This window comes from Micrasema longulum, unplaced genomic scaffold, assembly GCF_059751315.1.
Source record: "Micrasema longulum isolate JH-2025_06_02 unplaced genomic scaffold, ASM5975131v1 h1tg001262l, whole genome shotgun sequence".
Taxonomy (NCBI): domain Eukaryota; kingdom Metazoa; phylum Arthropoda; class Insecta; order Trichoptera; family Brachycentridae; genus Micrasema; species Micrasema longulum.
Window position 1 is genome coordinate 1 of NW_028278449.1, and position 26,758 is coordinate 26,758.

Below are 26,758 nucleotides of genomic sequence, written 5' to 3' on the forward strand. Positions count from 1 at the left end.
TTATTATATTTTTCGCAAAGAAAACTTAATTTTACTTTGTAATTTAAATTAAATTGTTAAATTGCTACTTCTATGATCAAATTGCTACTACATAAAGATGTATACCGCTAGAGATCCAATATTTCAATACCATTGATGTATAAATCTGTAAATAAATTATCTGTTAGGGCTCTACTTTAGTACAAATTAATTTGTCAGCATGCGTCGCACTCCGAGTATAAACATAAGTTGGTACATGATTACAACTCCAGGTTTACTAGTATGGAAGGGCTAGCTGTTCCTAGATATTACAATAAATATGGCAAAAGGACACTGCAATACAGTAAACCTAAAATATTTAACATGTTACCAAACAATATTAAAAATACTGAGTTAAATACAGGAGTGAGACGTTTGCTCAAATTATAGCTAATAGAAAAAAAGTTTTTGGTATTCGTGATAGTTTTTAATTTTTGATAATGTAATATGTAATGTTTTTCAAGTAAAATTATTATTAATCTAGGTTAAGTGTGAATAATCGATGTAATTTATAAGAACCTGTTGACGAGTTGTATGTATGCAACTCAGCAGGACTTTAATTTAAGATTATTTTGTAAATATTTTTGAAAAATAAATTTTAAAAAAAAACTTTATAAAATTGAAGATAAATTTTAACTTCCCATTGTAATACGGGCCCTGGCTCACGCGTTGTCGCTAGCCTACTGCCTCTCATAAAAATAATTGCTACCTTTAAAAAGTCCGTTTGGAATAACATTATTATGTCGTGTAAACAATAAGGAAGTTAGTGTTTTTTTTAAATTGGTAAACTAAGACAAAAAAAAAAATTTCGTTTATCGTATTATCAGCGCTATGATTGTTTAAAGTTTTGTATTTCTGAAATTACTCCGTTCTGCCGATTTGTCCCCTTGACGGTAAGTAAATCGGAAATCTTTTACAACTCTAAAAATCTCTGTTATCATCGGTTGATTTATATGAACTAGTGACGTCGTTCTAAGTAATTAGTTTTTATCAAAATATTTTTTTCATACATTTTCAAGAAACTTTGCCGTTTAATTGAATGCTCTAATTTTTACAGGGCGTAAGAAAACATTTTTTGTATCTAATTTCCCGTAGGGCTCAGCCTCATTCCAAGTCAGCATTGCACTTATGACATGGTCCTTTCGTCACATCTCATTGTACCGTGACGCAATCGTACAACTAAAACTAGAATAACAATAGACTGATGTCTCAACCGAGACGAAGGAAATATGGTCGATAGTTATCTCAAGCGAGATGAAGGAATCATTAGGGAATGTGGTGATCCAGGCATTTATGATAAGTTTTTTCTTACTGAAGGCTCTTGTACATGCTGGAGTGGATGGGCAGACCGTGGCTGTCGTAGCCAGTAGCTTCCGTGTACACCCACGTCCCCCCGAGTTCGGAGGCCCTCTCCAGTACCAGCGGCTGGATCCCCGCAGCCAGGAGGTGGCGAGCTGCGCATAGTCCCGATGCTCCGGCGCCAACTACGCATACCCTCATTCTTGAACTGATAGAAACAAAAATTGGAGACAAATAAATAAATCACAAAAAAATTCATAGGTATTGGGATTGTAGATTGTATGTGTACTTGTGTACCGCCCATATATTGTCGCGCGTCGTTACTTTTTCAAAGCTTTTAGAAAATATTCATTTCAATATTTAGGAAAACAGTAAATATTTTTTTTGTATTTTATAATATTGCATATTTTTGACTCGATGGCTATTCTTAGCAAATAATCCGAAAAATGTGAGAGCAGATAAGATAAATAAGGCTAGTTACTGATTGGCGCATTCGCGCCCCGGGTTCAATTCGCGGTATGTGACATATTAGTTTTAAATATTGCAGTTTAAAACAGGTTGTTTAAACTACAATATTTCATTGTTCTAGACTGGCACCTGATGTTTAAGACTGATCACCTTACCTCCATGTTACAGATAATCGAAATACGCTGCATTTGGTTTACTAATGGAGCGCCCTATGCACTACTGGATGCGGAAAGGGGAATAGTGATGATATTATTCGTCCCAACTTAACGCAGGACTATTAGTCCCATGGAGTTTGTCCTAATAAATGTAAATGAGAAATTAATTTGTGAATGTGCAAATAAATAAATAAAAATTGCGACACAGCAGCGAAAATAATTACATTAGGGGAGACCGAGGTGAGTTGTGACAGAGGAGAGATGAAACAATGGCGATTTCGAGAAATGGTGATGGTGAATCGATGGTGAACTGGAAACATCGTGCATTTATTGTTTTTTTGACGTGCCACTTGATGGAGTCGGCAACAGCAGTCTACAGAGAGTGGTTGTGTGTATACCACATCTGGACGGAAAAAAATACCAAAAGTAAGTTTTTGGCCAGTATTTTGATAGCCTTTTATTCGATACGTATAACGTGAACGCTGACGTGATATTGTATCCAATATGCACTGACTATTCCCATTTCAAAGCGTGATATTGTTGATATAGCTCGCCTCTAGTTCAGAGGTTAAATGCTGTTATTCTGAATAAGGCCCGATTTTTCGGGCCTAGGAGAGTTGAAACAAGCTGTTTCAACTCTCTCTTTTATTTATTTTATTACTATAATGTTTAGTGGTGTGAATTTGGATACCGAATTGTTAATTGTTCTTGTTTCAGAATGCCCAATAAATATCTACGAAAGACTCTTTTGCTATTATTTATGTTTACTGCACGATAAAGCCTAATCAACATATTTTTATTGATATTGACCAACGGTTGATTACAGCAGTTAAATTTGTTTCACGCGTATTTTTCTAAATAAATTTTCTTACTTTAAAAAACAGTGTTGTTTTTATTTTGAAGAAAAATCATAATCCCCAAATACCAAACTGTTACAACTTACCTCGGTACTAGGAGAGTTGTAACGCAGGGAGTTTTTTCAGTTTTAGCCGATTTTCTCATTGAACTCGATTATTTTTTCTTGTTATTTTGTTAAGGATATAAAGTGTATAAAATTGGCTACTTCAAGATATAAAGTTCATTGAGGTAGGTCTATTTTAGGCTGAGTAGGTAATGTAAAAACTGTTTCAACCCTCCTCGGTCTCCCCTACTAAAATGGCCCTTTTGAAAAATGGAAACAAAATTATCCGTAATAATAATGACCTATGTGAGGAATTCAGGCTAATTTATAATATGATTTTAGAATAAAGACGTAATTTGACGATTTCGCATGCGCGCTTTACATAAATAGTACAATATATTTATTTAAACAGCCATAGCGGTTTTCATCATAATCATAATTCTCTTTCCGCACCCAATGGTGCAAACGGCACTGAATTGGTACACCAATCGCAGGCATAGCGGTTTTACATCTTTTTAAATACTGTAATAAAAAATACAAATAAATAGTAAAAAATGTAATAAGCGACAAAAATATAAAAATAAAGTAAAAAAATATACGAGTATACATGAATATTATACAATGAAGCAGTAATTAATTATTTTGTTTTACTTCCTCGATATAAGTAATATAATTACGTTATACAACCTAATTAATTTCACATGCGTTTATACGCTTACACATACGTTTATACGATGCCCTTATGGGCATCGTGAACCTTGTCATTGTTACAGTCGGTAAGCTGTTCTGGTTTACATAAAGAATTCTAGGTCATATTTTTTCTATTCAGTACAAATTTAAAAAAAATAATTTAAAAAAAAATTGCGTTCTTATGATTTACCCAAATATTTAATTTTGAGGGCCATTTTCATCGAGTTGTAAATAACTCACTATTAGAAAATGGAATCGAGTTGGGGTAATGTGGGATTCGAACCACGGAACTTTGGTCCGTGAGTCCGAGACACTAGCCACATGTGGTCCTGTGGCCGAGTTGCTTTGAATTCTTTTACGTTTATCGAAAAAATATCTATTTAAAGTTCAACTCTCTTTAAATGTCGGAGGAGACTATCATCTCACTTTGGATTGTTACAGCTTAAAAATTGTGGTAGTCAATTGGGAATGTTTGTTCCGGAACCCGTAGAAATGGATTAGCTACAGCAGTGAAAAATAAATGTTAAAAATAAAAAGCACCCAGGATTATTCCTATATTATTAGTGGAATGACTTTAAAAAGTAGTTTGAAAAAAAACTAAGAATTTTAAAAAGCAGTTTGACACACACCCGCGCTATAAACATACATTCGCAAAAACAAAGGCTCAACTTTATCTATTTGAAATGTTTTCAGAAATAACAATGGCATAATAAATGATCATAGCTCCGCAATTATTTCTCGGATAGTATAACAACGAAATTTTCGTTTGGCCACGTAAATATTTTTGAGAATCATGTCATTAATTATGCGGATAAGAAAGAAGAATATATTTAAGAACACACACTTAACTCAAAAACGACAAATTCGTTCTTGAAACTTGAATGATCTAGTTTCAAAAACAAAAACCATTCCACTGTTTTCCGCAGGGGTAGGTCGAGATGATAGAGCGCCACTTTAACATGCTGCATACAGACCACGCTTCCTCTACATTTATAAGTCTCCTCATGCACCCACGACGGTTATTCCGACTTTTATGTCTTTCTCAGTCTTCGTCGTTTTCTACATCCATCAACATTCTTTTAGCCGTTCTTTCGGTGTCCACTCGGTCTACAAGTCCAAACCAATGCAGACTTACATAATGCGCGAATTCATCGTTCACAATTTTACCACACTTTCACCCGACAGCATTCAGCCTACTTTTAGTTTACTTTTTTAATAGTTTTTCCAATTCCACGCTTCCTTCCACGCATAAGGGTCGTTACCAGAACTCTGTTGTGAACAGCTAATTTTGAACCCTGCGACCAACATTTATTTGCCAAGGCCTGTTCCGTTACTCACTCTCCCTTCAATATATTTCACTGTCTTTCCATCCATAGTAAACACACTTCCCAGATACACAAATTCTTCTACCTAATTCAGAATATCTCCATATTTAGTCATTAGTTTTGATTTATTTGCATTCATCAGCAAATCGCTCTCATTGACTACATCGTGTATTTTTGTTACCAGGATATGCAGATCATCTTTGTTGCTAGCAAGAAGCCCGGCATTATCAGCACAAACGTACAATAATTGGCAGTTAAATCACTCATTTTTGCTCCCATTCTTAAACATTAGAACCAGTTTCATGTAAGAAAATAGTTTTGTTTATTGATTATTATTTACGCACCAAGTTTATTTATTTATTTACATACATAAGTTTATTGTATATTATTTGAGACATAAGTCCCAACTCCATGGGACTAAAAGTCCTGTGTTGAGGTGGGACTAGCAATTCGTTGAAATTTATTGCACAATTATTTGATAACAGTAGTCATAAATTCTGTACTGATTTAAACAAATAAAACCTAAATCCAATGCAATACAGGAATTTATTTTTATGACTTTTTGCTTCAAAGGTTATCATAATATACGATAAAAATACGATTATGATTATATCATTACAGAATTCCCACTTATTTTAATCGAAGATAGCAAAATTCCCACACTCATTATATCTGCAAAATAACAATGAAATCAATCAGAATAATTATAATTAATAAACAATCGGTTCGTAAAAAAAATATAAAATGCTTGTCAATAAATTTTATCAACAATATTTTGAGTTTGTCCAAATTTTTGTAGACAAGGACTGGATTCAACAGATGAAAGAATTGAAGGAATATAGATGTTCAAATATGGGCGGAATGGTGAATGTTACACAGTGTGTAAAGTGGCCACTTAAACCAGCCATTGACAGGTCATAAGCCCTGTAGATGCCTAGACTTCCATATTACCTTCTCTAAAATGTTCTTCATCTCTATTGTAATATGTTAATAAATTTTATCCATAAATTAAATTCGATGGCGAAACTACTTATTCGGTATTTTTTAAATCGCTGAAACTGATCTACGTTATAATAACGTTAAGAAAAACGGACTGTTTTTCTAAATAATGGAGTCAATTTGTGCAATACATCTTATCAAAATGTCTTCTTAGCATTTAAACTGGACAAAAATAGTTTTATTGGTCTACTTGTTAATTTAATTGTCTTGGAAATAATTGATAACGGAAGACAAGTAAATAGGTCAATGGATAAACAACATATATGAAGAACATTTTATAGAAGGGAATACAGAAGTCTAGGCATTTACAGGACTTATGACCTGTCATTGGCTGGTTTAAGTGGCCACTTTACACACTGTGTAATATTCACCGTTCTGGCTTTGTTTGAGCTCAACTATGAATGGGGTTGAATCCAATTCTTGTCTATAAAAAAAAAACCCCAATATATTGTTGATAAAACCAGCTGGTCCAAGAAGTATAAACATTGAATTTTAGGGGATTGCCAAGTACGCAGGTGAAATAATTCAGCCAGAATCTCACCCGCATCAATAAAGTTTTCAGCTCTACTTCACGAAGATCGACAGATGGAAGAACTTAAGGTATACATACGTTCAAACATAGGCAGAATAGTGAATGTTACACAGTGTGTAAATGACAGGTCAGTAGCCCTGTAAATGTCTAGACTTCCACATTTTCTTCTCTAAAATGATCTCCCTTTTTGTTGTTAGTTATACACTGCAGCTGTCAAAATAACGAAAGAACATTAAAAAATGCAGACAGGTCCTACGTCAGAAAATTATGAAAAAAAAAACATATTTCAATTATTGCCTTGTCCTTGATCGGAACGACGCGACCGGACCCCGCGCCGACTAAAGATTATTTTTTTTAGAGAAAAAAAAAAGCTAGCGTTGTAATAAAGGTGCCTCAAAACCTACTAGGATTTTATTTTTTATTAAAACAAATACTGCAGTTGAATTTTGAGGGTTTTTTCTTTTCAGTGTAAAATATGAACACGGAGGTTGCGTGTGGAACACAACAACAACAATCACAACATCCGACAAATGAATGTCCGCCTCGGCTTTGTTGGCAAACGTTCACCCTTTACACGAAATTTCCGATCATATTTTGTCATAATTGTGGGTGAATTTCGTCAATATTCGTCGAATTTCCGTTTTGAGCTCCGGAATGGGGAAATATAACGTTGTTTAAAAAAAAATAAAGTAGGTATTACGGGTCTATAAAATACTGTAGAGTAAAAAAAAAATTTTTACTACTCATTAGTCGCATAAAAAATATTCTTAAATTTGTAATTTGTAATTTTCGCAAAAACCGTCGTTGCATTGGCCACGCTCCTAACACGTCACGATTCATGTTAATTTTTAACTTTGATCCTAATCGTTTAAATTTTTATAGAACATCGTCACGGATCTTTACATCACAATCAATGCCAAACATGTAACGTTTTTCTAGTGACATATTTATTTATTTATTTATTATTTCTACGGCCTAAGCTAAATTGTGAGAGAAATAATGCGTTGAAAGAATAAAAAAGCTTTAAATGCGATTATCTCAGAACTTGTTTTAATGAATTAATGAATTCTGTTGGTAAAGCCTCGATATGTACGGTCTAAGCCAATTACAACAGTTACACGAAGAAACATATCTACAAGAAACTGAACAAAAAGAACATAAAACTATGTAGCAAAGACAAATAAGGGCTATAAAATAATAGTATAAAATATATTCATAAACACGATAAACATATAAGACTTCGAGCTAAACCATGTCAATTTATCTTCATCCCACACTGTTTTAGTGGCGAAGAGATCTACGAAAAGCCGGAAGATCTATCCCAAAGAATTCCAAGTTAGGTGACAAATTGACTAATCTACACATTCTAGAGATTGGGGCATAAAAACAAAAATTGCTCTTAGAAGATTGAATAAATAACAGATTTGTTGACTTTTGGTGACATGGCTGGGAACGTGAAAAGAAGTTGATTAGAATTTATTTTTTAAAGTTATATATGAAAACATTTCTCCACAATATCCAAATTGATTTTGAAAATGCAATGAATTATTCTAAATCTATTTAATATAATTTTACCGGTATTCGTAGTATGTGATATTTCCCTATTGTCTGTGGATTATTGCATACACTTTTCCCTTCAGAAACCCCTAAAAATAGTCCAGAGGTGTCAGATCACACAATCTTGGTGGCCAGTTAGCTTCTCCCCGCCGCGAGATACCTAACTCGTCCTAGACATTTTGTGTGCAATAACTGCATTGTTTCTGCCGCAGTGTGGCAGGTTGCACCATATTGTTGAAACCAATTGTCATCAATATCAATTTCATCCAACGCAGGCCACTAAAGGTTAATTGACATGTCGCGATAACGAAGGCCATCGACGGTAACTGCATTGCCTGTCGCATTCTCTAAAAAATACGGGACAATGATTTCGCCTGTCCAAAATCCACACCACACGGTCACACGCGGTGGGTGCATAGGCTGCTGATAGATCACTCGTGGGTTTTTGGTCCCCCAAACTCGACAGTTCTGTTTATTGACGTACCCATCAAGTTGGAAGTGCGTCTCATCGCTAAAGATGATTTTTTCTCTATGCTCTATGCTGTTGATGCTCTATTATCTAATTGACGAATGTTCTGCGCTGCTCATGGTCTGCTGGCTTTAGATGCTGTGTTTGTTGAATCTTGTAAGCCTGCATGTCCAAGTCTTTAGCCGAAATTCGCAAAGGGCTTCTGGAGACGTTTAATTGTTGATAACGATGACGGATGGAGGTGGATGGGAGTTCATGTACACTTTCTCTCACTGCCGCAATGTTTTGAAGCGATCGACTGGTACGAGGACGGCCACCTGCTTTTAACATCCTGCACGGAGCCAAGAGTTTAAATTTATTTATTAAATTCTCCACAGTTAGATATGGTGCATGACCGAAAAATGTGCGATATTTTCGAACTGTTTCTGTTCTCTGTTGAAGTTCTCTCCATTTCGGTAGTGAATTTTCACAATTTCTATTCGTCGTTCGACTGAAAAACATTGCACGACTTAACCTCAAACTTTGCTGATGACAACTGCCTGACACAACGAAAAATATTTGAAATTCAAAATTCAAATAGGTTTCGAGACACCAAATTAAATCAAAAAGTCTTATATAAAGTAATCTCTTAACGAAGGCTTCTCAAATAAACCAAAATATACTCATTTATTTACGAAATAGGTGCTCAATACGAGTACCAATGTTAAGATATTCGAATATAAAAAATATACTTTAAAATTACCTAGATCGGTACCGGTCCTATTAGATTTTCTGTCGGTCCGCAGAAATACGTTTCGCCCACTTTAAGTACTAAAGAAAGCGTCATTTGTCATTTCTATACCTGTTATAATATATTTTTAAAACAAATAAACAAAATACTACATAAATAAATGTTTTTATGTCTGCGTTATTGGTCTGCTATTTTTTTCTGCTTTTCACCGGTCCGCTTGCTTAAAAAGGTTGGGAAACGCTGACCTAGATTAGCTACGCAAAATTCAAGGCGTATAGATAATCTATTATTCAATATCATTAAAATATAATCACAATGAAGACAGTTTTTAATTATTTTTCAAAATAATAAAACAGATATATAATCAATAATAATTTGTGTAAAATGTATTTATCTAGATCACGGTTGATCATTTTTCTAGAGCAGATTGAGACATTAAACTTTTATAAAACCGGTGAAAGTAAAAAGATAAATTCCCTATCATAACGAATCTCTTATCAAACCCCGCATGAACCACTTATCCGTAGTAGATGCAGCGTTATCTTATTCGTTAATTACACAAAGGTAAGATGATCGGATCACTTCACCTTCCGTCCAGGGAAGCAAATAAATATTATTAAAATATGTTTTTTCATATTTTTTTTATTACTTATTTTTTAAAGTTGTATATATGCTACAGCGGCATACTCTAATCTTATTTTTCTTTTCTTACTTTATATTTTTGAGTCACGAGTATGATTTCTATTCTATTCTGTCTATTCTTGTTTTTTTTGTTAATCTTTTTTCTGTATTTTTTTTGGTAATTTTTCATTTTTACTTATGAACTACAAAAACTTGGTATTTCTTTTTGAATTGGTTTTCTTATTGGCTTGTTGTATCACATTATATTTATGTACTTTAAATACAGATTAATAAAAATATACAAAAAAGAATGGCCCACGCTCAGACGTTGAAGTATTTGTGGACATTTTTTTTAATTTGCGGTCTCTTTATTAGTTTTAAGATGTATTTTTTATGATGCGGTTTTTTGCTGATAATATTATACTGAATTGAAATTGAAATAAAAATTTGTAATATGTTGTACTTAGGATAAATGAACAAAAAAATTGTAATAAAAAAACTGAAACAACACTTAGACATACGTTATATTGACATATCGTCGCTTTAGTTCGTTTTTATCCAACGTGCCATTTTTAACGAGTTCTTAGAAACGCTTTATTCATAAAATTGAAGGGTTTTTTTTAACGAATTTCGTCTTAAATTGTGGTCATTATTAATGCATATTTCGTAAAAAAAACTTTAAAGCTCATTTCCGCAGTTTTGTGTTTTGGTCTGTTGGATAAAAACGAACTGAAGCGACGATGTATTCAAATGAAAATGTTTATGTGGTCACTCAATAAATTTTAAATTTTTCCTCATTGTCGGCATTTTAAAGGGTTAAATATTATAAAATAAATATATTGAGGTGTCAAGTTGACAATCAAACGGCACCCAACGTGTGAACCACAGATTTTAGGGCATTATCATCACCCCCCTTTCCACACCCAGTGGTGCATAGGGCAGTGCATTGGTAAACCAAATGCATCTTAGTTCGATCATCTGGTATATGAAAGTAAGTTGATCAGTCTTACGTTTCAGGTTCCAATACAGGAACAATCAAATACTGTTGTTTAAAAAACCTAATAAATCAATATTTCACATCGAAATGGACTCATCTCCACTCTATTTCCGTTTTCAGGATTTTAACCCGAGAGCAGCCATCGAACCGAAAACACTCGTCCAGGGTTCTGTGGCCTTATTCTATAACTAATTCGTTTCGTAAATTCATTCGTATCGTATAAGAGGGAAAGAGAGAAAAATGCGAAATTTTTTAGCGACCGACCGAAGTTTCAGATGTGTAATTTATTTAAAACTTATTTTAATAAACTCGTGTAAGGCTAAACAACAAAAACACATAATTTTGCGAGTATTGAAGTGACTTTTAACCTATTTAAACAAGTTTCCGTTTCGGTTTCAGCTAAAAATCTTATTTAGGTCGGTAACTATGATTGCGTAAGAATGAGATGGATATTTGACGAACGAACAAACTTACGAATCGAAATTGTGACAGAATAAGCTTTTTGGTTCTGCTTCACACGCAGAACTGTATTCGTTATCCACCCGGACGCCCTAGACACAGAGAGAAAGGTATAAAATCACCAATAAATAAAAAAAGTAAATTAAGAAAACTCACGTGAATTTTTCAGTTAATACACAAACCGATTTGTTCACTCGAGTGAACGAGCTCACAGCTATATGTATAATGAATTGTTATTTTCTAACACACATATTATTGTAAAAGAGGTCGACGTAATTCCTTATGATTTGTTACCAAGTTGTCGGCAAGTAAAGATAACGATATGATTGTCTAAATTACTTTTACATTGAGTTGTAGATATGAACAAACAGATCTGAATATTCTTAGGCAAATGGTTAGCTGAAAGCAAGTTTTCTTCTTAAATACCGTTCACATTTTTTCTATCGCGTGAATGCAGTTTAACGAGAAAATTAACTAACTAACATTGCAGTAGTTTGTGTAAAAGGTAGCAATAACTTTGATGATTATTACACCATCAAATAAAAATGCAAGTGAATGGATTTTCACACCACAGCAAAAATCCACTCAGACCGATAAAATAACATAGGGCGGATTGACTTTTATCGTATTATAATTAATTGAATTTATTAATTGGGAGGAAACGCACTAACCTATACACCACGCCGACTAATCTCTACTCGATTTTATTTGGCAAAAGTTTCACCCGTGAGTTGAAACTAAAGAAATAAAACAAAAAAATAAAATTAATAATAATTATCCACCTACCATGATTTTATTGGGCCAGGTGGATAAAAAGTAAAATGGGCATAACTCATTTATAATATAAATGAATTATTTAACTAAAAATATTACATGACATAACTTTCGTATTTAAAAGAAGTTGAGTAAACTTATTTGTTGTAGGTAACTTTTTTGACTGCGTTAGGTATTTTTCAAATTTAGCCGTATAATTTTCCAAGGTGACAATATTACGAACAAAACTTGTTTACAATTTATTTTGTTTAAATTGGTAACCTTAAAAGAATGCAAGATGGCCGTTTAAATCCCGCCTGTTCTGTGTTTTAAAGTTTGTGAAAAGTTTTATTTTGTTTATTCTGAATTATAGCGTGAAATTCCAAGCTTTAATTGCTTTCGATAATTTTTTTAAGTCCGTAAATAAACTAAAGCTGTCTAAGTAAGTACGTGCAACGAACAACATAATAAAAAACAGGTTTTGTATATGCAATAAACAATGACGCACAGTTAGCATTTTGTTTTTTGTTTAAAATGTCTAAACATTCGTTACTATTTACACGAATGTCAAAATCATTGAATCGTCTCGAGTGAAATATTGACTAGAATATCAGTTTTAATAATCGTATTTCGCTTGAAGGTTTGTTCTTTTTTATACATTAATATGAAATGGGATTATTATTGTTTACCATGAAAAGATTAAAAATAACTTTAGCGCGATAATGGTTCATTCTTTTGTGAAATTGTAGGCTTTGATAGTTTAAGTGAAAATGTTTTAATAAGTATGAACTTAAAAGTTATAAAACTTGCTTACTGGTCAGTAATCCGACTACAAAATATGTCGTTAAATTCAAAGTTGAAACAAAATTTTTAGCCACTTCGAAAAGTCGCTTACACGATTCATTTATTTTATTTATTCATTTTAGTCACAATGACTGTAATAAATGAAGTTGTTACTATTGATTTCTTGAATTTATTATACTTTGTGTGAAGCGAATTGTTTTATTCACTGGACCAATTTTCCAAGTATCGGGCGTGATGAATATCTTCATTTATACATTTGACGTTGATAATAACACTGTATCAATTCAACGGAGTGGCCTTTCTACTGTCTGTCTCCATGATTCTTAAAAATTCTCATTACATTGAAAATCTTTCCAGGTATTTTCACAATGGCAGAGGAGTACATTTTACGATGGAATAACTTTAACTCCATGCTGACTGCGGGTTGTGTGAGCTTGTTGGAAAATGGCGACTTAGCAGATGTAACTATTTCTGCCGATGGCACATGTATTCCTGCTCACAGATTCATACTATCAATCTTCAGCCCCTATTTTCGGAAGCTGTTTAAGGTATAATGAACTCTGGTATATTTAGAATACAATACAACCTCCGTGATTAAACTTAGTAAATAGTAATCCATAATCATAATAATCTTTTAGTAATTCGCCGCTTGATAATCTGACAACTATCGTAATCTGCAATTTTTTAATTACTTAAAAGCTTCATATCAAGTTAAATATATTATTTGTTGTATTTGTATGATTGTATGTCAAATTTAGTAGTTCGTTGTATGCCTAGACTCGAGGAAGTAATTTATTATTTAATAGTTCTTAAACGTAATTCTTTTAAAAATAATAAGATTATTCTAAAGCGTTTGATAAGGTGGATCACCAAATTCTCATGCGTAAATTAGAATATCTGGGAATACGCGGTGACTTATACAGATGGTTCATCTCTTACTTAGATAATAGACTTCAGTCAATTATGTTTGAAGGATATAAATCTGATTTCATCTTCATTTCTTCTGGTGTACTACAGAGATCACACCTTGGGCTACTTCTATTTATGATACTCACTTATAGTTTTAATAGTAAAACCAATTTATGTATGCATGTTTACTAGATATGAAAATATTTTAAAAGAAGGATGAGTGCTGGAAATAAAGTGAATGGTGCGTTAAAATTAATCTTGCTAATTATGTCGCAGGCAGTGAAATTACCAGTTTACAATAGAGTCCTTGTATTAACGCTAATGTATGAAAGTCAAGTATTAGATTAGAAAAACATGGATAGAAGTAGGTGTAATGCTGTGGAAATACTGTCTCTCAGGCTAATGTCATAATCTGTGCAAAATGCTTGGCTGAGATAAGGATTATCAACAAAATTAAGGGTGCTGCTATGGTTCGGATATGCAAACCAAATGGGCAGTGATGGGATGTCTTAAAAGTTTTACGATGTTGATGGATGCAGAAAACGACAAAAACTGAAAAAGACATGGCATGGTCAAATTAAACAAATCCTCGTAAAGTTCTTCAATTTTGATTATGGTTATGAAAATGTTGGAATATTCGGCGTGTGAGTATGAACATGTATAATTGTAGAGAAAGTGAGGTCTGTATATAAAGATAGGCTAGTATGAAATTCAATGAGAATGCAAATCTGGGACGGGTATAATTAAGCATCATTAGACGGTTTAGTCACGTAGAACGAATGGATGATGAAAAAATAATAAAAAAATATGAATGAAGCGAATGATAATGTAGGAAGAGGATGACCAAGAAACGCTTATCACGAAAGTGGTAGAAACTAAGAATGTACATTAAGATGGACGCATGTGGCGTTCCTTCTCATGCCTACCTCTACGGGGAAAGGGTATGATGCTATCTCGCATTATGTTGTTATTTTAAACAGAGTTAGTTTAGAGACGGTTTTTGGTCCACGTTGAGACTCGAGTTTCATACCTTGCTCTGTCAGAGCTTGTTTCTCATTTCATATGACGGTTGATTAATATGCTCCATCCCTAACCTGCTTTGAGTTGGGCAGTCGAGCCGATGTATAAGCATTATGTAGCCTAATATGCCTACCTGTAAAGTACCAAGCAACAAGTTGCAGGATGAAGCTGGGCATAATAAGACGCATGCTACTAGAAGCCAACACCAACGTACACACAGGTTGAAAACATTGAACCAGAGATAGGTTTCTCAGATCTCGGTCATTTAGTTGGCGAACGAGAAGGGCGCTGAATGTATCTTCAGTCATTCGTATCTTCGTGTCTTTTGTATCTCTAGTTTATTCATTGGTCAATATTGTGTCCTTATCTTTGTGCTTAGTAGATAGATTAGGTACCTATGTATACGCTCTGTATCTGTGGTAGGTACCTACATGCCTATACGCCTCCTCTCTGGGGTTTTATGATGTGTTATTCATTATTTATCTAAGGGAATGGGACTTGAAACTAACTTGTCACTAATTATGAAATGTAAAAGATAAAAGTGATATTTTACAAATTATTATTTACATTGAGAAACATTAAGTATTCACATTTCATTAATGCTCCTAAATGTGAACAAGTGGTTAACTTGTTCCCAAAATTTAAATAAATATTTTTATTAATTCATTTCAAATTACATTTGTTAACATACATATTCACTAACCTATCATGGCTATTTAGGCTGTGCCCGTTGTTAAGCCATAATAATTAACATTAAAAAATATAAACTTAAAATAAATAGTGATTAAAATTAAAGAATAACAATCCAAATAGAAGTAATAACACTAAATATATTAAATAATATTTACGTATGAAACAATGTTAAAAATAACAATCCAATTTTAGAATAACTTTTTAGGTCAGTTATCCATTTTGTTCTAAAAGCCGGTTTTAGATTTTTTGGTTTTATTTATGTATTTTTTTTCCATTTGCATTGGTTCATTTTATATTGTATAACTTCGCAGTTTCTAAATAAAAAAATCCTACTTTGAAAAAAAAGTAAAACCCCCTAAAGGGGTTTAAAATATTTATAATTTTAAAAAATAAACAAAACGACAATTATAAAAGTACCTAGCTTGTGCAAAGTAAATAAACCTTTCTTGAAAAAAAATTTCTGTGCGAATTTGTTCAATAAAAAAATGCCTTAGTATTAAAATGCGGTTTTAAATAAAATAATTTATCTGTTTTCTACAGGCGTGCAATATTATAATATGTTTAGAACATTACTGTAAAATCGATGAGAGAAAATCGAGTTGATAAACCAGCCAAAGCTTATTCATTTTGTTGCACCCGTGCTCTTCTTCACAGCTCGTATACATGTCTTTCAAACAAAAGCACTAAACAAACTAGAGACACGAAAGGCACGAAGATACAAGAGATACAAAAGATACAAAGATGCGAAAGATGCGGAGATATGATGACCTGAATGAGTATATCCGTTCAATTGAACTACTTACTACGATCGTAGTAACGTCTGTACTACGATCCTGCCACTTTGGCGATACAGATCAAGTGATACATATCATCTTGGTGACAGGGTCTTACCTACCTCCAATAGCTTCTAGTAATTTATGTGCAACTACTATGGTGAAGGTGTAGAGTGGGATTTGCGTGTTAGTGTAATTAGTGTCTTGAAAACGAGATGGATACATCTGGAAACCGGTAGGCATAGAAAGTCGTATGTGGTTATCTACAAATATGTGTTTTTAAAGACTCGCCTTCGTGTATCGTGATGATAGGGATATTACGCTGCATTTCGTGTAAAAATAAAGCATTCTATGTTCCATAAGGTGGCAGATAATACTTATCAACATTTTTAACATTCTCAATTCAGGATATTCCATCGAATCATCCCTTCATCGTTCTGAAGGATGTGTCCCACGAAGATTTGAGCGCCCTACTGCAGTTTATGTACACGGGAGAAGTTTGCGTGCAGCCGGAGAAGATCAACAGTCTCATGAAAACGGCCGCCCATTTGGAAATTAAGGGCCTCATGATGAACAACGGAGTGAGTATTTATAGTCTACATATTTATTTTCTTCTAATAGAATCTCGTTTAACCGAATTTCCGGATCAAGGATTACCATATTCTATGTTAATAGCGGGTGAGCTCAGCTCCGGTGATGATGATGGGTCATCCCTTCGAGAAAAGAAAGGGCCAAACCATTCAGAAGCAATAGGATGTTTGAAGACTTCACGGTGTACCTCGAACAACAACAGGAAACATCTCCCGCTGAGCCGTTTCTCGAGCTGCAAAGAAACGTTCTTCTCATATGAAGCAAAAGAAAATATCTCATTCTTTTACTTCCTCGATTTACTTTTGTATTCCATCATGCAGGAATGTTTTATGTGTTTTTAGAAATTTCATATTTTTATTCATTCTATGCTGCACATTTTCGCTATGTAAATATTTTTCGATTTAGTCGAATTTTCATTTAATCGAAACCTCATCGGTCTGATCAAATTCGGTTAAACGTGACTGTAGTGTAATTGTGTTAGATATGAGGCGCCGAGGGCCATGCGACACCTTTTAAACTCTAAGTGCTAATATCAAAGCTGGAAACCAAATTAAAAAAAATAAATCTCGAGTAATAGGGTTGTTGATAGTATAAATAAGCTGCCACAAGAGCTGATCTCAATATGTAGTCTTTTAATGGGTTCAAAAATGGACTAGATTTGTTTCGGAAAAGTTAAAGTGCGCCAAAAACTAATTTTCGTTAAAATAGATTTCAGTGTGTCAGGTTTAAGCTGCTCGCTTAAAATTAATACAATAATAAAACAAAAAAATATGTAAGGTCAGGTCCCCACCAAGAGGAACTAAAGCTCACCTATCAAGATTTATAGAATTAAGGGCCGATTTGATCAGTCGGTCAGACAGAGACATGCGTTGTTGTTCAATAATCGAAACTATCATGTTACTATTACGTTCCATTTTTTTTAAAACAGGAAAAAACTTTGGCAGTGCTTTCGTTTGAAAATCTTGCCCTGAATCAGAAAGAAAGCACTTTTTCTCGCTCATTTGAATGATTGATTAAAGGAGATAGTATCTATATTATGACTATATAAGGAGATTACCTGCTCTGCTACCCCGAGTAACGGGGCATTTTCAACAACAATTTATACATTTATTCAGTACATAGACACTTGTGAACTCGTGACTTGTGTCGAGGCACATACGTTTATAATTGTTGTATTAAAAATGTCAATATCATAGGTAAATTTACTGGCTAGAGAATTTAAGCGGAGAATTGTATGTATGAAAAAGAACGAAGGAGCTCGAGTATTTATTTTTATTAAAAACAAATGTTTGTTTTGTGAAAAGTCATAAAAACCACTAAAGCTGTACATTTAGTCCAAACCTCTATAATAAATTTAAAATTACAATTTGAGTATTAGTATAAGCCAAAAGAAATCTATGAATAGTAAAATGAATCACAAGTGTACTTTTCATTTTAGAGTGTAGACACTGAGCATGATATCGAGATAAAGGACAAAGAAAAAACATCGCCCGAGAAGTGTAAAAAGGAGATAGAGATCGAAACCCCCGCAGAAAATAACAACCAGAAACCAGAAATTGAGATAACGCAAGAAGTTTCTACAACCCTGAAGAGGGCGCGTTCCATTTCAATTACCCCCCAGAAAAAAACCAAGAAAAAAGTTAAATCCAGTACCCAGCCATCTACTGATATTCCAGTTATCGATGTTCACAATGCTTTATCATTGTACAATAAGGAAAATGAGAGGTAAGATGTGCTATTTTTTTTTTATAGATTATGTTCGATATTACAGTTATAAAGTTTTACAATTCATCTTCAAATGACTTTGCGTGGCGTGAAAAATTCTGCTGATTCTGTGATGTTTAAATCAGACATTTAAAGTACTTGAGGGTATTAGAAGCAAACTTAGAAATCCAATTGAAGGAGTGAGTTACGGAGATATTTGCCAAAAACTTTGGAAAAAGAATTGTGAAATTTCTGATTATGCTTCGCTAACTCAATGGAGAATGCTACATTTGCGGTGTCAAGTAGTATAATTGAAATCTGTTTTTGCAAAATTTAGACAGTTTTGAATTACACTATTATTTAGGTACGTAAGTTTTTATGTATAGTTTATTTTGGCATCAATAACTAATTTTCCGTTTTTGGTGGAGATTTCTAAGTTTGCTTCCCATACCCTCATTTGCAGTAGCTCTAGCCAAAGTATAAACGCGAATAAAATTTCATCATTCTTCTATCCTTCATAACTTTTGTTCTTTTCTTGTAAGTTAGTAAAAAAAAATCTCAAAGATCATGAAATCACTGAAAACAGTCAAAGTTCAATCCGGTATTTAGGTATATAAACATTGTACGACTTTAATTTTTAGCTTATCGTAATGCTCAAATCTTCTTCTATCCTTCAATAATGCGTTTTTTTTTTATAAGCCATGTTAGATCATTATATCATCCCATACAAAAAAAAACAGATTACGATCGACGCTTCATTCGCATTCTGCACACCGAGGGAGCTGGTCCACGAAAGTTTTTTTTCAAATAAGAAAGAACGGTATTTTTAATTCATTCATGAAAAATCGCACAATGGGTAATCTCATGGCAACAAAAAAAGGAAAAATAGAAGCAAGCTGCTTTTGAGACTTTGTATGTATGCTATTTCTTTTTAAAATTATTTAGAGCAATATTTGATTTAGCAATATTTAATAACGTATAACGGAATAACATATATATTTTTTGTAGGTCAGTGATCAAATTTAGATTACATCATATATATATTTTTTTATTCAAACATTAGAAAGGTTTTTTGTACTTACTATAACAGTTAAATTCAGTCAGTATTCCCTTTCTGCACCACATCGTGCATAGGGTACTGCATTGGTACATTAATCGCAGCGTATATATTTATGTTTTTCTCCTTTTAAAAATGTTATTACTATTTTTACATCTGAGCATGTTTTTCATTCTTTATTTTAATTCTTAACTTTTAATTACTTTTTCAAATTTTCTTCATTTTGAATATCATTTCCATTTGTAAATACTAACTACATACTTTAAAATAACTTTTTTTACCTAAATTTTAACTAACTTACATTTATGTTTTTTTTTTCCTTCTCTCTTTTTTGTACTTTCATTAATAACCTTACATATAATTACTTCACTGGTCCATTAGAGTTAAGTCTAACTGTGTAAAATATAAAACTTTGTAACTGTACTGTATGTTTCCTAAATAAAGGAAAATAAAAATAATAAAAGTATCTTAATAATTTTTGTTATACATATAAAATTTAGAGAGAAACTAATAACTTTTTTACATATTGTTTTTTAAGAAATGCATCTCATTTGCAGTGCCCTATGTATGATAATAATTTTATGGAAGATTATTTCTGAGCTTAAGTTTTGTCAAAAAAATAATCGACAGATGTATGAACTATTTAGAACTAGACTGGATTCCTGTTCCAAATAGAAAATCTCATTTATGCGGCCTCCGGATAATTCTCGGTGAAAACACAAAATTTATGTGATTTTTCTTAAGCCTGGGGTGATTTGTGCTGTAATTCACCACTGTTATTGGGCCTGCTGGCCCGTCAAGGTAGATTTTTGTATTTAAGTGAAAAATAATAATGTTTTCTATTTCTCATACGCTTCTATTATGTTCCAGTACACACAAGGGGGTTGAATTGCAGTTGGAGACGGCAACTATAGTATCAAGTGACGAGTCTTCCAAGGACACGAGCATTACAGGTAAATCAAATCAAGGTACTTATTCTATTATTGTGATGCAAAAATTTCTTTGAAAAATACTCTTTTTTACTCGAGTTTTTTCTTCCTTTACTAAGTGAATTAGACCGTAATCTTTGACTTACGATTTTAAAGATGGTTATAGGAATTCATTTTTCCAAATTTCTATAAATAGATGACAAAGTGCCAAAAAGCAAAATCCGTGGGCCTACTGCGAGACAATTGAACGTAGTTATGCAGAAAGCAGCCAGCCATAGAAAAGTGAAACTGAGATAATGGCACTTTTGTGAAAAGACTGAATAATCAAATCTACGCAACAGTTAGAATGTTTTTGACTTCTACAAATGATAAACAATGAATGCGTTACTTTTTTTTATATTACAAACAAGAATCTAATTATGTATTTGTCAAGTTTTAATGATTTTTAAAGTACCGTGAGATTTTTCTAGTGCTGTGGGTGTTTTCTGCAAATTAAGAAATGGCAAATTAAGAAATTCCATTTTCAGAATGTGTTTAATACAGTTTTTGGTTTGAAAGCGGTTTGGCTTTTAGCAAAACATAGAATTGACCTTACTGCACCTGATAACATCAATATATCATTTTTCAAAATTGTGGACTGGCAGCTTTCTGCATAACTACGTTCAATTTAAACTATTTGCCACCATCACATGGTTTACTTCTCACCTCTTCTGCTATCCCTATGCAAAAAATTATGTCAATCGGTCGCTCTGTTGAGACGTGAAGGAAATTCAAATTAACAAATTAAAAATATTAGTATGGATTGGCTAAAAACATTTTTTTCCTATTGAGTTTTTCATTACTCCCTTTCCACACCTAACGATGCATAGGGCACTGCATTGGTACACCAACTGCGATGAATCTTAATAATTTTGTTACATGAAGGTAAGGTGATCAGACTTATGCTTCAGGTGCCAGTCCGGGGACTGATCCCGATACCTCTTGCATGTTGGGCAAACGCAGTTTAATTGAATGAATAGTAATAGATATTTTTTGTTGTTGTTGCAATTAATTTTCACAAAGTTCGTTAAACTTTTAATCGGTACCATAAAATGTGCTAGACTGAGTTCACATCTTCATTCTTTGAATTTTAGCCGCGAACAAGAATGTGAAGTGTTCGCAGTGCGACAGGATGTTTGCCAACTCTTACAATCTCAAGATCCACGTACGGGACATGCACAACACAAGCCCGGAGAACCCACTCATATGCCCCATCTGCAACAAGCTGATGAAGAACCAGTCTTGTTTGCGGATGCACGTTTACAATCACAAGAAGCAAATCAACATTGACATGGCCAAGAAAACCCAACCCATCAAGTTTGAAAAGGTTTCTTAATTTGTACTTACCTACATTTGTACAGACAGACTAGAAGGTATTGCGCAAGTATTACATGTGTATGCATAGCCATGACAAAATATATATATATATATATTTTTTTACCATACTCACGAGGATACAAGAATTCCCTTTAATAATCATGAATAATGAACCCATGTATATATAAAGGCAGAAATTCTTTTATTTTTTCCGAAAACAATTTAATATTATGACAAAACTCTACAGCTATTTAACTCAACAAATGTTAATTAATATTGAAATCTCGCCCGAATCTAAGCTATTTTGCTTTTTCGATGAAACTGAACACTAAGTCGTATTAACTGTTTTATTTTTTTTGAACTGCTCGGTAATATTTTACCAAAAATTATATTGACAACTTTTATATCATTTTAAATGTGTGTCTGCTCATTGATTGGGTTCTTGAAGTGTGCTTTTGAACAATAAAACTAGGGGTTTCCAATTCTTTTGAAAATGTAACAATAAAAGGCTGTTTATAGAATTTGTTCCGCTTTTTAGAATGATGTTGACATCCAGCATTTACTTGAAAATATTAGACTTTTCATTTAACAAAAAAAAGGTTAGCTTTAATTTTACTGTAAACTTACCCATTAATTTATTATAATGCTATTTTAAAATGTAGACATTCCATACCTATTAAATTAGATCTAATTTCCCTTTTATTGATCTAGGGTTAGCTAGTAATATAATACTTTGATTCCAAGTAATATAAAATTGTTGGCGTAGAGCTCAGACGATTAACCGTCCAAATTTTATATCAATTTTACTTTAATATATAATTTAATTGTAAGGGTATTTTGTGCCTTTGTCTTTGTAAATAAGTATTTTTTTATCCATTATACACAAATAAACTAATTATACATAACTCAATGTACCTAATTAATAATTGTGATGTCTCAATGATTTTGTGGATTTTTTTCTGCAGGTTGTGAAATAATGAACATGACAATAAATGTATGTGTTTATACAAACTTACATGTAGTTGTTTTTTAAAATGATGCATCCGTTTTGTTTTGCAGCCTTATTTTTTAAATAAGTCCCCTTTGCAGTGTTCTTATGTTTGGTTAGGGGCCAATGAGTAAATTTACAAAAAAGCACTGTAATATTTCAATGAATGCAGTAAAATAAATTACATAATATCGTCAGGTACCTTGAACAAGTTGGTAACTACCTTAGAATAATAACCTAATAGAGTCGTCCGTACGGAGAAAAACCACGATTATTGACCCATGACATTAGCTACAGATTACAGCAATACAACGGGCCGGGCCGTAAGTACTCTGGTAGAGAATTGCAACGCTAACCGAAACCGTCCATTACACGTTTGTTGTCAAGCCAAAAATCAAACCAAAAATTTGGAACGCTTTTGTTCTGTGCAATAGAGCTTAAGGGCTTCTCTAGAGAATTATTACTCTGAGTTAAACTACATTTCACTAGTTGCGAAATATTGCTCTTTTATAATTAAAAGCTCATCCCAAATCAACAATTCAAATAAAACTGTATGTTATAAAATATTATTTTTTGTATTTATAAAATATGAAATATTTTTATTTACTTTTTAAATACAGATTATTTGATGCCATTAATGAAGATGTCTCATTTTTCAAAAAATTGTAATTACCAACTTGTGCCAGAAACCCGACAATATGAGGAGGAATTAAAGTTTTAAAAATAAATTTTTGTACTATAATATAGTATTTTAAAATCCTTGATTTAATTGTAACCTGTGACATCACTTTCCTCCCAGTGCCCTGATAACAACAGGAAAATAGCAAAGTTATTTTCAATTGTTTATTAAGTAAAATAGATTTTAAGTATTTTGGTCGGTAACCTTTTATTGAACATGTTAAAAATATAAATTATATTAATACTCGATTTTTCATGCAGAAAATCCGATTTTGCTTTATAGATAATTCAAGATAACTCTGTTAACTTCCCATTGTAATATGTTTTTTTACTTTGGTCAAATAGGCTTTATGATTAATCAATTAATTTGTAAATTATTACAACATAGAGGTATGTATGTGTATTTGAAATGTGTTCAAATTACTAATTATTTTCCGTACATTTTAGGGAAGTTTTGCCGTATAATAATAATCATGGTTTATTAAAAAATATAACAGTTTCTTTATCTAATATGTACATGTTTTTGGTAATATATTTCTGTCTAACTAGGTACAACCTGTTTTAAGGCAGACATTTTTATGCATAGAGCAAAATAAACAAAACAAGACTACCTACTAGTTAATTTATTATACAATTTAATTATACTACTTATTATTGAAGAATGTGTTTTAATACATTTTCTGATTGAATGTTTGTATTGTAAATACGATTAAAGAAACATTTTGATATAATTTTGGGTTATAAGTTTGAGCACTAAAACTTTGAGAAATTAATTTAGATTTTTTTGTCAAAACAATGCAATCAAGATAAGTCTGCAGTTGATCTGATGATGCAGTGCTCTATGCATCATTAAGTGTGAAAAAAGGTAAGACACATTTAACATTTCTGTTTTATGATGTGAAAATCTGAATTCTGCATTAATAAAAAAACTTTTAAACCATTTTGTGTAGAATTATTGTGCTGACACAACCATTGGTTGCTCTGAAGCAACCATTGCAAACATCATTTAGATTATTCTAAATATTCATAATGAAGACCCTGCAGCCCGCCAAGCATTTATGTATGGCCTAAAACACATTTGTTATTAGAAACGTGATTAAAAAAAATATTTATAGTTTTAAATGTATCTTGATATACGTGCGAACAATCATCGCTCGCTTCGAACTGATGCCAGCTTCCCGGGCCTCGCTCTCAACTCGGATACTGTACTCGTAACTCTTTTTTATTTTTTAACAGGCCGGTTGTTTCAAATAGTTTAAACGAATTCAAAAGACGAACTCTTTGTCCAAAATAGTAAAAAAATGTAAAAAATCACTCATTTTTAAATAAACGCTTAAATACTCATTAGTTTTGAGTTTTATTTTTTTTATCATTGTTCTTTGAGGTATAGTATACGAATATGATGGAAAAAATCATATAGGAGTTGTTGTTAATGTTTGAGCTGGTATTGACTGGTACGTTGATAAGCGATAAGTATTATTATCATTCTGTTAATTGATTTATTAAGTGAGGGCGCCTTAATCTTGAATCAAACTGGTTTCAACCTTTTATGATTTTTTTTCTCGTCATATTATAGTATATTGTTGCGGCCCGCGTACCTTAGCAAACATATCTATGTGGCCCAAAGAAAAAAAAGGTAGAGCATGCCTGCTCTAATCCATTCGTAAAGTCAATAACATTTTCAGTATCTCCAAATTTTTGTACATGAGTGAGCATCAAGATAGAATAAATAGTATAAAAAAATAGGCATACATTTTTAGATTTCTCCTAGATTAGATTCTTAGAAGTTAATTTTTTTTTTCAAATTTCATCCACATAAATAAATTTACCTTTCAGCTAAAATACAACGGTTCAAGAAATATGGATGTTCAAACATAAGCACAGTAAGTTCGAATGGTTAAAAGGCCTATGTTAATGTGTTAGTGTCTATCGGTGAAGCAAGTAAACATACAAATTTCGTTTGTGTTATTTGGCAAAGTAGAATATTTTATTTGAAAACATTTTGTCACGCACACGTAAGTAAAGTTTATTAAAGATTTTAATGGCAGTCCATTCTACAGTTAGAATGATGAATGTTGCACAGTGTATAAAATGATCACACCAGTTAATAACAGTTTATAAGCCCTGTAAATAATTACCTATACTTCTATTTTTTTCCTTCTCGAAAAACTTCTCTATCTGTGTTGAGATATTTGTTTATATTTTGTTTTTAAAATATCAATTTGGTACACGTAGAATCTGTTGCACTGACTAAACAAAAATACATCACTTGTAATGGTCTTCTGATTTGTCAATTATAATTGTACGCATTTAAATATGCTTTCATGTACTAGAATGAAATATAATTTAGCATTTTATTTATTCGCTATTTTTAAGTATTTGTATTCATTTCATATTGGTTAATAAATGTTGGAGAAAGGAAGTTAAGTGTTTTCTTTCAATCTGTACTTTGAAAAGTAATATAACTTTAGTTTTGGAAAGCGCTATAATAATTGCTCAATAATTTTTTAAATGGTACTTTGAATGACAATGTCAAACGATGACCGCGAGATAAAATAATGATGGAACTTTCCTTTAATGATTAGGTAACATTGTAACAATTGGTCTGTTCAATTAATGTAGTCATTTGCCAGGTTTATAATTAGCCAATCAATGACAAACTAAACTGCCCATTCAGCAACAAGTTCAATTTTAAAGATTTTTATTGTATATTATAGAAATTTTTTTGTCATATTAATTATTTGTGTTGTTATTATGTCCAAGAAACATTTTTAAAATCTAATTTTGGGTGCACGGAACTTCCACACATTGCAAAGCATTTATAGATAGATAGATTAGTGAATATCATAACCAGTACCACGTTAATTCTTTTGTATGTATTACATAAAGATATGTATTGTATAAACATATGTATGTTAAGTGCCATTAAAAGGATTTTTTACAAAATACATGAGTTTGTTTATTGCAATATTTACTTAAAATGTCCGGCTGTATCAAACCCTGCCACTCCAATATGCGGCACATATATCGCCTTGTCATTCGCCACAATAAAGTCCCCAGGAGTGTAGCCTTCTCTCATCAGCAAGGTGGCTGTCTTCCTGGGTTGCGTCGCAGTCACACAGGATATCAGAGAGCTATCCCCCGCCTTTGGAGATTATGTTTACATTGTGAAACACCCACCCTTAGTCTTTTGTGGGTGATCTATAGAGAGTAGATGTTAACTTACTTGGATACTCTCGTGTGGATCCATCCACGGTATCATTCCAAGGTCCTGTTGCCACAG

General features: G+C 32.6%; 2 protein-coding genes across 5 annotated transcripts; one reads left to right on the plus strand and one right to left on the minus strand.

Annotated features, from left to right (window-relative positions):
• Positions 1-6: 6 nt before the first annotated feature.
• On the minus strand, positions 7-11,667 carry LOC148276184 (uncharacterized). The gene is made up of 2 exons (XM_088234609.1): positions 11,377-11,667; positions 7-1,525 (listed from the first exon to the last, which is right to left on the minus strand). The coding sequence occupies exon 2, from the start codon at positions 1,516-1,518 to the stop codon at positions 1,327-1,329; it is 192 nt and encodes a 63-aa protein (XP_088090735.1). The 5' UTR covers positions 1,519-1,525; positions 11,377-11,667; the 3' UTR covers positions 7-1,326.
• Positions 11,668-12,240: 573 nt separating this feature from the next.
• Positions 12,241-26,421, plus strand: LOC148276185 (uncharacterized). Of its 4 annotated transcripts, none has more exons than XM_088234619.1 (6): positions 12,241-12,415; positions 13,135-13,325; positions 16,580-16,753; positions 18,202-18,488; positions 20,395-20,477; positions 21,587-26,421. In XM_088234619.1, exons 2-6 carry the CDS (start codon positions 13,146-13,148, stop codon positions 21,826-21,828), a joined length of 966 nt encoding a protein of 321 aa, XP_088090745.1. In that variant the 5' UTR covers positions 12,241-12,415; positions 13,135-13,145; the 3' UTR covers positions 21,829-26,421. The 4 variants fall into 4 exon arrangements, with proteins under 4 accessions (XP_088090745.1, XP_088090746.1, XP_088090748.1 ...); XM_088234620.1 differs by having other exon boundaries at positions 12,245-12,613; XM_088234622.1 differs by having other exon boundaries at positions 12,266-12,451.
• The last annotated feature ends 337 nt before the right edge of the window (positions 26,422-26,758 follow it).

What these genes read in the sequence shown, in the direction of transcription:
- LOC148276184 (XM_088234609.1), bottom strand. Translation starts at nt 1,518, where the DNA reads ATGAGGGTATGCGTAGTTGGCGCCGGAGCATCGGGACTATGCGCAGCT.
- LOC148276185 (XM_088234619.1), top strand. Translation starts at nt 13,146, where the DNA reads ATGGCAGAGGAGTACATTTTACGATGGAATAACTTTAACTCCATGCTG. An exon ending in TACAATAAGGAAAATGAGAG is followed by an intron (nt 18,489 to 20,394) that starts GTAAGATGTGCT and finishes ATTATGTTCCAG; the next exon opens with TACACACAAGGGGGTTGAAT. An exon ending in CAAGGACACGAGCATTACAG is followed by an intron (nt 20,478 to 21,586) that starts GTAAATCAAATC and finishes TTTGAATTTTAG; the next exon opens with CCGCGAACAAGAATGTGAAG.